Source organism: Phragmites australis, chromosome 7, assembly GCF_958298935.1.
Source record: "Phragmites australis chromosome 7, lpPhrAust1.1, whole genome shotgun sequence".
NCBI lineage: Eukaryota > Viridiplantae > Streptophyta > Magnoliopsida > Poales > Poaceae > Phragmites > Phragmites australis.
The window spans coordinates 25,795,446-25,806,021 of record NC_084927.1 but is presented as its reverse complement, the minus strand read 5'-3'; the positions used below and the strand labels follow the sequence as shown (position 1 = coordinate 25,806,021).

Genomic DNA, 10,576 nt, shown 5'->3' with positions numbered 1-10,576 from the left:
GAACGGCCTCAAGAAGTGATCCAGTGCCGCTTCGACGACGACCGCAACGAGGTCACCACCACGACCACCCGCGTCCGCAAGCTCGCGCGCCCGCGCCTGTCCAGGAGTGCCATCGTGCCCCGCTCGTGGTCCAAGCTTGGCGACGCCGTGAACGAGGACACAGCCGGCTCGCGTCGCACCATGGGCTCCACCGAAGAGACCCCTCTCGAGCGCCCACGCCCCCTTGCCGGGAAGCAAGGCTGAGGAACCAGCTGCTTCTCATGGTTTGCAGAACCTGTAGGACGACGAAGAAAGATGACCACTTGACCTTTACGTGCCCCTGCAAGGACCTTGCACCAGAGACCGAAACTTCTGCGGACAGGTCTCCTCCTACTGCCTTTAGCCGTGCAGCACCTCCAGTATGTCCAGTCTGTAGGCGACGTGTGATGAGGCGTAGACATGTTATTGAGATTTCTTACGGTTACGTTGTTGAACCAAACGAATTTGGTTTTCAAAAAGAAATGTATGAATTGGTTGATTCAACCTTGCTTTTGCTCTTTTCCTACCTGTAACCTCTACAAAGCTGACTAAAGGCTTTATTAAGAGAGCGTACATCATCACATAATTCAGGCTCCTTGAGAACTATTTCCCTGCCGGTTCTTATCGGCAAATGGCTTAGGCTCGCAGCGTTGATCTGCCGCTACGGCAAGAAGCAAAAAAAAGGAGCCAGTTGGGCCCTCCACCGGCGTGCCGCGCGCCCTCCGTCCGCCGCGCGCGGGCGGCCCACGGCGCGGAAGTCGTGCCTCGCGATCATCGGGGAGTAGTTCGCGGGGTGGCTGCGCGCCACCGAGCGCGCGTAGCGGCTGCCCGCGTAGCCGTAGCCGCCTTGCTGCACTTGCCCAGGGCCAGCCATCGGGGACGGGTAGTAGTAGTGGCACGGGCTGGGCGTACCGGGATAATATCCTGCCTGCTCCCCCGGCCACAGCGCGGCGGCGACCGGGCCCGTGATACGCTCGCCTCCGGGCAGGCTCCGGCCGGGGGTGGAGTGGTACGGGGACAGTGCGACGACCATGTCCGCGGACACGACTGGTGGCAGCGCGTCCGAGCCGCCTGCAAGCAGAGTCCGCAGCTCCACGATCTCGGCCTCCCCGACCTCCTTATTCAGCTTCCTGGTCAGCTTGCCCTCGTCCACGCTATCGCCGATCACCAGCAGCAGGTCCCTGTCCCGGCCGGTCACCGTAACCGACTCCACTCCTGACCAAACTAAAAAATGTCACGAAAGCATTCTTCCTGTGAAATCAAACTGCATCGTGCGTGCGTGCTTCGATGCCATTGCATCGATCAGATAGGCTGTGTTTCTTAAGGGAGGAGGAGGACGAGCGTACCGCTAACAGTAGCTGCCACCTTGAGAGCCTTACTGTGGTGGCATTTGTCGTAGTCCGGTTGCATCCGGATAAGAATCTCCTTCTGAACAAATTTGGCAATTCAGGAGTCAGATGCGCAGCTAAACAGACACCTGAGAAGAGTTCATCCTTACCTTCATGGTTTGGCAACAGCTCCGACAGCCTCCAATTAAAGAAGCCAAATTGGTTTGTGCTGAGGGAACACAATTACAACACTTTACTGACAATACATGCACGGGAAACTGGCCATACTCATATTATATATAGCTCCGTATAGAATGGGTGGTGATTTAATTCCATAACCTGCGATGGATAATGACACGTCTCTATGTATTTTGAGTTCATATTTGCTTATTCGATCTTGCATGTGTCACGGAACATAATTATTATAATAAATCAGGCTATGTAGACCGTACGGTGTAGAGGCTGAAAAGTTATTTTTCATTATCTTAAAAAATATAGATCAGCATCTTTATGACATTTTTCTCCTTTTATTTATTTTTTTGTGATGGACTGAAAACAAGTTTAGCAAGAGAAGTTGAAGAAAAATGAGTTGGCTAGTGTTACGAAACAAGTGATCAATGCAACCAATGTCCATTAGAAAAATATGTCTTCCAAATAGATGTCCATTCAATCTGTATAAATTCACACTCAATCAATGAAAGAAACACATGATCGATTCATTCTCTACTTTATGTTCTCTGTCTATTATATTTCAATTATAAATACGTTAGCAGACACTTGTTCTTCCTACGCTAATCAGCCCTTGACAAGAACAGCGGTAAGCCCAATGGCTAATTCTGAAATTGAAGGTATCCTTACTTCGTTCATGGCATTGGAGGATGTTGTTCTCCATCTTCTTCCTCCACACCAACTTCGCCATGTGCCTCATTCCAACCCTCACGAACCATGGTGTTGCCATCATCGCCAACTACCATGCCATCATTGTCGCCCTTATCACACGGTGGAAAGGGGGAGGGAGGCCACCGTGACAGCAACGATGGCCATCTCCGCCGTCTCCTCCAACCCAGACATTGGATCATCCTCCGGATCTAGTGGGGGACAGATCACCATGGCGCTGACGATGATGGTTCACTCCAAGACGGCAACCACGACATCGATCCGTTGCCCCTTCTCGCTTTGACAGTGACAAAAGTTGGATAGAATATGGTACAACTGACTGAGTAAGTTCCTCCTACAGAAGGGTTATTCAAATAATGATGATTGCTCATGTGTGTTTACAAATAAATTCTCAACAAGATTTCGTATCATCTCAGTGTAAATTGATGATCTCAATATCATCATAAATACACAAGACATAAATGAAACACTCAATCATTTTTAAGATGGAGTTTGAGATAAAAGATTCGGGTAAAATCAAATTTTGCTTAGGTCTACAACTTAAGCATCTTCCCTCAGGAATATTTATACTTCAGTCTGCATATATCTAGAAAATATTAGAAAAATTCAATATGGATAAATCATATCCATCGAAAACACCTTTGGTTATTCGATTCCTTGATATGGATAAAAATCCATTTGGATGTCGTGCTGATGATAAAGAGATATTGGGACCTAAATTCCATATCTCAATACTATTGGAGCGCCAATGTATCTTGTAAATTGTATCAGGCCTAATGTTGCATTTGCATATAACTTGCTAACTAGACATAGCATAGCTTCAACAAAACGATATTGGGTAGGAGTAAAGAATATCCTCAAATATTTCAAGATACATAATATTTTGGTTGAATCTATCCGAAAACCCAAGATATGACTATGGTTGGATATACTGATGCTAGTTATTTATCTGATCCTCAAAATACCAGATTACAAACATGCTTTGTATTCTTATATGGTAGAATAGTCTTCTTATGAAGTCATCAAAATAGACTCCCGTGACTACTTCCACTAACCATTCTAAAATAATTGCATTATATGAAGTATCATGTGAATGCGTATGACTTCACAGAATGATCAACCACATACAAGAATTATGTTACATTGGTTCATTAGAATCACTTACCATTATCTATGAAGATAATGATGTTTGAATTGCTCAAATACATATATGTTATATAAAGTGCAATATCACAAAGCATATTATCCCAAATTATTTTATCCTAATGAATTACAGAAAATAGGAAGATAGATTTTTTCAAATAAAGTCATGTGATAATCTTGTAGATTTATTCATAAAGTCCTTATGAACATCTATATTCTATAAATATGTTCATGTAATTAGTATGAGATGACCTCAAGAGTTGCAAAGTTCAGAAAGAGTAAACTTCTATATTATAACATGTTTATGATCATCAGATCCTACAATATTGTGCTCTTTTCCTTTACGAGTTTTTCCTATCAAAGTTTCTTATATAATATTTTAATGAGACAATATTAATACAAGTATTCATGTATCACTACGTGAAAATAGACAAAGAAAACACTATATAAGTGATGGGTCCTTATGACCTGTAACTTAAGAGTTATAAGTGATGGATCATGTTATGATATATCACTTATCTAGCCTCAGGTCCGGATCAGATCCCTATGACCTGTCGCTTAAGAGTTATAAATGATGAATCATGTTATGATATATCACTTATCTAGCCTCAGGTCCGGATCGGATCATAACCCATCACTTATGAGTTATGATAGGTCATCAGTGACATATCATAAAGTTACCCGTCACTGATGATATTAGTGACAGGTGAAGTTGTGGTCTGTCATTAGTGACTAACTTATCAGTGATGTGCCGTTCTAGGTTAGTCATTAGTGACAGATCACGTTACGACCTGTCACTTATGGCTTATCATCAGCGACGGGTCTTCCTAGGCCAATCATAAGTGATGATTGATGTTACAAACTGTCACTGGTGACTCAACTTTGTTATTAGAACTAGCTAAGTACTGTCTTTTCTTACTTAATTTTTTCAACTAAAATGTAACGTATTATGCAGATCTGAAATGATATTATTCTGAAAGGTTATAACCATGCTATACCTGAATATTTATGCATAAAAGCACAAATCTAAACACTAAACTTATAACTATGCTATAGCTAAGATTCAAAACAAAGAGGCATAAGACTACAAACATTTACAAAAAAATGCATCAACAAGTTACAACTTATGTTTAGTCTATTTCATGAATTTCTATTTACATGTTGAACAAAACTGGTGTAGGGTATGACAGCATAGTAGGCACAAATATTTTTTCTTTTATTTTTTCTTATTTTTTCTCACATCAATAGCACTATAATAAAAACTATTGTATATTTCTGCTAAAGTTTGATGTAAGAGATGACAGTTATGCACACTAATGCGTGTTTCAAAAATGGTGTAGAACCTTCAGGGGATGAGAACTTAATCTTCCAAACCAAATTTGGCCTTGAAAAATTTGCCGAAGCCAACGAAGCGGGGAGAAACACATGTAATTTTTTTTAGATGTTCGTAGAGTAAAAAAGCCTATTTTACTGAAGGCATTCCAGATCAACTTTGGCAAAAACAATCATTAGTGACGTGCCAAAATTACGACCTGTCACTATTATACAGTTATTAGTGATGGTTCACGGTTATAACCTGTTATTAATGACCTTCGGAAAAAAAGTTTAAAATAATAAAATATCTAGCTTCATCACAATGCACGCGAGGATGTGGTGGTAATGGGGCTACGTGCACGAGGGGAGGTCGCAGGTTTGATACCAACGGATCAGAGAGTATAAAAATAGTGCAAAAAATAGCAAGTGACTCGTTACGAGGGGTGATGGCCCCTGCATTAGGATGTCTCGGGTGAAAAAATATATTTTCTTGACTTTTTTCATGTCCAAAATATATGAAAAATATGAATCAGTCATTAGTGACGGGTCAAGATTACGACTCATCACTTATGACAGGATTACGGTTATGATCCATTATTGATGACCTTCATAACTGATGGGTCACTATTATGATCCATCACTAATATGGTAATTGTCACTGATAACTAGTCATCAGTCACATGTTCGAGGTTACTGTTGCGGGACTCGTCGCCTATGACTATTATCACCCATCACCGAATACCTTTTATTCACGTAGTGTATGTCACATCATTTTATCCTTATTTTTCCTATTGAGTTTTTAAAGATTTTTTGATAGCATATTATGGTTATATTTCTTCTCATAATTATATTTTTCTCACAGAGTATTTAGAGAAGATTTTTATGATAATATATATATATAAATGATAATATTAATCAAGAGGAAATGTTACGAAATATGTGATCAATATAACTGATGTCCATTAGAAAAATATCTTACGTTCATTCAATAGGTATAAATTCACACTCAATCAATGAAAGAAACACCTGATAGATTTATTCTCTACTTTCTGTTCCCTGTCTATTACATTTCAATTGTAAACAGCTAGCTTGGACCACATGAGTCATCAACGCGACTCGCAGTGTGTACATGGATGGAATAATGGACATGTCATGGACAAGAAACAGTTGCAAATTTGACTTGCGCGTGGATGTTGCCAAGTGGCCAAGGTGCATTAAACACTGAAAGTTACGTGCGAGACGACATGTGCGTACGTACGTGCCAGTGTACAGTGCTCCGTTACCATCGAATCTGTCAAAACCTATAGGCAATGCTTTGGTCGTCGTCGGCGCCGCCCTCGTCTCACCTATCTGATCGCCGTTGTCGAGCATCTTGGGTGTGGATGGGCAGGGCGACTGACACTGTGAGTGTGACTCGTCGTGGTGGAGTTGTCGTCGCCGTCTACATCCGTCCTCCGCTCCGATCGAGCTAGCGCACGCGCACGGCTAATTCCTCGGTGAAGCAACAAGATGCGCGTCGTCGTGGCGATCTATGGTGCCAAACAACCAAGAAATCGACTCTACTTTAAAACCCCTACTCCAAATTCGCGCGTTTGCTGCGATTCATGTCGAACATCAAACCTGCTCCAAGAATCTATCCATTATTTTAATATTTAAGAGGAAAAAAAAAAGCCTCCACGTTAATAAAAAAATCTATTCCACTTATTATTAAAACATCTAACGGTGTCTAGGCTAAATCAAAGAGCACATATTAAATACGATTAATAAATATCTAAATTTAAAAACCAAAGAGTCCATATCAAACACGAATAATAAATACCTAAATTCAGAATTAAAAATTATAAAATTACCAGTTCGATTTCCATATAGTTTGGAGAGAAAAGTATCTACCGGGGGTGCTTCTTGCTGGCGCGGTGGAGTTCCACGCCCAACGGTGGCCAAGGAAGCGACGGGGAACCGCGGGCCTTGTGGCTCCCGCTGGCATGGCAGTTTGGTCCCTAGATGCCACGCGACCTCTCGACGGGGGTTCGGATCTGACGTTTGCGTCAGAGCGAGTCATGATGCCTCTGGGATTACCACAAGGAGCGCTCGACGACGATGAAAATTGGAGGCATAGTGGCTAGCGAGCGCGCTGACGAAAGCAGGGGAAAAAGAGGCGAGAGTGCCGAATGAGAATGCCAAGTGGCCATGACTCCTGCCTTTATCCATCCAAGGAAAAGTCATTGCCGCCTCGGGGCGCGGGCTCACGTTCTATCCCGTGCTTTCCCCACTATCACCGGAAAGAGGAATTGCTCTCTATGACCCTCTAATACCAAGGCGTCACGCATCCCACTACCAACCGGCCAGAAGCGTCTACGTCACTAACCGCAGGCTGTGTGTAATGTTCTCTCTCGCATGTGACGTTAGGCACTCTGCCTAACCGTTAGACCGGCACTCCCCAGTTCAAAACCACCGGAGGGCTGAGGGCCCATGACATAGAGCCAAGGGTTGCCGGAGGCCCTGCTCTGAGTATCGTGGGGACGGTTGCACTGCTAGTCATCCTCGCGAGGGGCTACTGTTGAGGGGTCACCATTAAGAACCCCTGACGCCCCTTGGCTCCGCCAATCTAGGCTCGAGGACCATCAGTCTTAGGACCCCTTCGGGACCCTATGGCTCTGAAGGGGTCCTGGAGGCAATGCCTTCGGAGCCCTCCGGACTCCTAGAGCCATCGATTTTTCAGAAAGATCAACCAGGAGGGGGCCCGCAGGCCGCCCCCCACTTGCAGTGAAAAGACTGGCATTTAATACCCGTCAAGTGGTGGCCACCTGACACGCTGGTACAATGCGGCACCGGAATAGATGACCAGCCACTGGGGCAACCGCCTCACTAGCCATAGCAATGATTTACGAGGCTATCCCTATACCCTGTTGTAAAAAAAAAAACTTGTACATCTACCGGCCTCATATGACCACATTTGTACATTTACACTCTGAATACCAGTATAAATACTGATCATTGGCCACCAAGCCAAATGGGACAGATTCCCCTGAGAACTTTAGGCACTTATATCCTCTCCACTTCTCCTCCAAGCTTAAACCACCCCTGTGAGTTGGTTCTCGCTGTACTTTGTTCGTGGAAGATATTTTCTTTCACTAACACACAACTATTGTTGAGGCAGAATGGCTACATGAACTTTTGATGGATTTTTCAGTGGTTGAAAAACCAATAATGGCTATTTTTATGAACTGTGATAATCAAATAGTTATTGTTAAAGTGAACAGTTCTAAGGACAACATGAAATCCACAAGACATGTAAATAGAAAATTGAAATCTGTCAGAAAACTAAGAAACTTCGAAGTGATAGCGTTGGATTATATTCAAATAGCTAAAAACCTGACCGATCAATTTACAAAAAGACTATCACGGAATGTGATATATAATGCATCGAAGGGAGATGGGTATGAGACCCATGTGAGTTATATCATAGTGGTAACCCAACTTATGTGATGAGATCCCGTGAATTAGGACATAGGAAGAATAAATTATTTGCTAACTGAAGAAGAGTACCACACAACCCACTCGAGTGAAGATGCAATACTCTTGAAATCTGTAAGGCAGATTGACTATTGCCTTAATGTGTTCTGTTGGCTTTAATTAGCGAAGATGCTATTCTACAGGGCATTCTTGAAAGAACACACTTCTATGAGCCTGCTATTGGTCGAAATCTATGAGACTTGGGTGATGTCTAATAAGCTCATGAGGAGTATAACTTATATGCTCCACTCGAGGGGTAATCTACTAGCAGCTAAGTATCAGTTATGACTTTAAGTGAAACTTGTTTGCACAAAACTTATAATTAAAGGCTTAGTCTATTGTCAAGTTGTGAATGAGTGTAACTTAAAGTTCTAGGTGGATGTTCAACCCTAACAGGTCTCCATCTAAATATTGGTAGATCAAGCAGTATTGAGAAAAAGACAAATCTCCGTATGACTTTGAGATCTGGTTGGGGGTTGTTAGAATATATAGGCTTTGCCCATTATATTTGTGTAATTCCAAATAAATATCAAAAGTTTAACCATATGGAGGTGGAGTGTATCTTTTAGTCTCACCTTACTAGTGGAGGTGGAGGGAGACCAATTTAAACGGAATTTTCTCCTTCTCCACTTAGCATATGTGGATGAGAGGACTGTGAGAACACACACGTGTGCTCGTTCACCTCGCCTCACCAGGGCTAGCGCTAAGGTGGGGGCGCAGGGCGTGGGGGCGTGGCAACGGCATGAATGGTCCGTCGAAATCGGATCAAGTTGCTTGCATAGGTGCGGCTTCATTTTGTAGTTTTATTCTTTTTGCTGCGTGGGCAAACATATAAATATATGGAAATCATGGCACGTAACAGAGTCCGATCATTTATTATATAAATTAGTCTACGTGGAACATATAATTAAATAATGATTAAATTCAGATATATTGTAAAATATTGATAGATTTTGAAACATATAATCAAATTTCGTAATTCACTGTGATCCATTCATACCGGATTTCGTGACTTTGCCGTGTGCCCAGGGCACACAGCGAAGGCTTAAAAACACTCGGCAAATGGTTTGCCGAATGTAACACTCGGCAAACAGCAGTCGGCGTACAACGTGCCGGCAAACAATTGTTTGCCGACTGTTTTCTATCGCGCACTCGGCAAACTATTTTGCCGAGAGTGAAATCCGACACTCGGCAAAAAAAAGCGCCAGTTTGCCGAGTGTCGAGGGAATACACTCGGCAAAAAGTGGAGGGTTTGCCGAGTGCCCTTAAAATACACTCGACAAACCATTAAAAAAAGAGGAAAAAAAAAGCCACCACAGGAGCAATCTTATCACTGATAGCTCAGCATTAGCACTTTTGTCGAAAAGCAATCTTCTTGCAAGTTTCTTCCTGGAAGATAGCTCAGCAAAGAGGTCTTTATCACTGATGTATGCAAGCAATCTTACCACCTGAAAAATAGCCAATAGCAAATGTAAAAGTTCACATTCATAATTTAATAAAAGCAGCAAAAGAAAAGACAAGATGTACCTTCTCAAGGGCATCTTCAATGGCTTCATCACTGAGCTTTTCACTGCAGCCTTTCTTCAGAATGTTATCACAGAAGGTAGCGAGCAATTCAGCACTTGAACTGCCAGACAAATTAACTACAGTACATGTACATATCCCACTTTCCATCTCTCTGCAAATTAACTCTTCCTTAATTTGGCACATCAAAATTTTACACCACGGTACGCACGCAAATGGACAAATGAAGCCGATGTTTGCAAGGATGCAGTTAAGGGAAACCACCTGAGAGGTCTGCAGCTGGCGTGCTGCTACCTGCTGGTCGCCCGAGTGTCTTCCGCCGATGTGCTGGCCGAGGCGCCGAGCTGCTGGCGTGCTGAGAGGCTGTGGCTTGCCGATGGCTGGTGTCTTCCGCTGACGCGACCAGGCACAGCTCCGGCCCTCCGCTCGACCAAGCACGGCACGCGCCGCAGCCGTAGCCCGCACGGCCGCGCCCGCCGCTGCCCGCCCGAGCTTGGCACGTGAGGGGCGGCGGCCGACTGTGTAGGGGCCGTGAGCCGCTGCGGCCGACTGCGTAGGGGACGTGAGGGGCGGCGGCCAGGCGGAAAAGGCGTCGGCGCCGGCGCATGTGAGTGGAGCGGGACGGGAGATGGGGAATTGGGGATTGGAAGAGCTAGGGTTGGAGGTGGGTGCTGGGGTTTGGGCTGTGGGCCGAGCCACTCGTAGAAGGCACAGTCTGCGCGGGCGTAAATTCAAAAAAATCCGAAATTTTTGGGCGGTAAGGAAAATATTTCACTATTTGCCGAGTGTCAAATAGAGGACACTCGGCAAACAAGTTTTTTGCCGAGTGTCCGTTAGAC

The 10,576-nt window shown here is 43.8% G+C and overlaps 1 protein-coding gene and 1 long non-coding RNA gene across 3 annotated transcripts; both read right to left on the bottom strand.

Moving 5' to 3' along the window:
* Positions 1–558: 558 nt before the first annotated feature.
* Positions 559–1,604, bottom strand: LOC133923537 (uncharacterized). The gene is made up of 3 exons (XM_062368820.1): positions 1,517–1,604; positions 1,365–1,446; positions 559–1,233 (listed from the first exon to the last, which is right to left on the bottom strand). The coding sequence occupies exons 1-3, from the start codon at positions 1,520–1,522 to the stop codon at positions 680–682; spliced, it is 642 nt and encodes a 213-aa protein (XP_062224804.1). The 5' UTR covers positions 1,523–1,604; the 3' UTR covers positions 559–679.
* Positions 1,605–9,313: 7,709 nt separating this feature from the next.
* LOC133923536 (uncharacterized) lies at positions 9,314–10,576 on the bottom strand. Of its 2 annotated transcripts, XR_009910640.1 has the most exons (3): positions 10,002–10,576; positions 9,741–9,891; positions 9,314–9,661 (listed from the first exon to the last, which is right to left on the bottom strand). It is a non-coding gene; the product is annotated as an uncharacterized LOC133923536 (long non-coding RNA). The 2 variants fall into 2 exon arrangements; XR_009910639.1 differs by lacking the exon at positions 10,002–10,576 and having other exon boundaries at positions 9,741–9,989.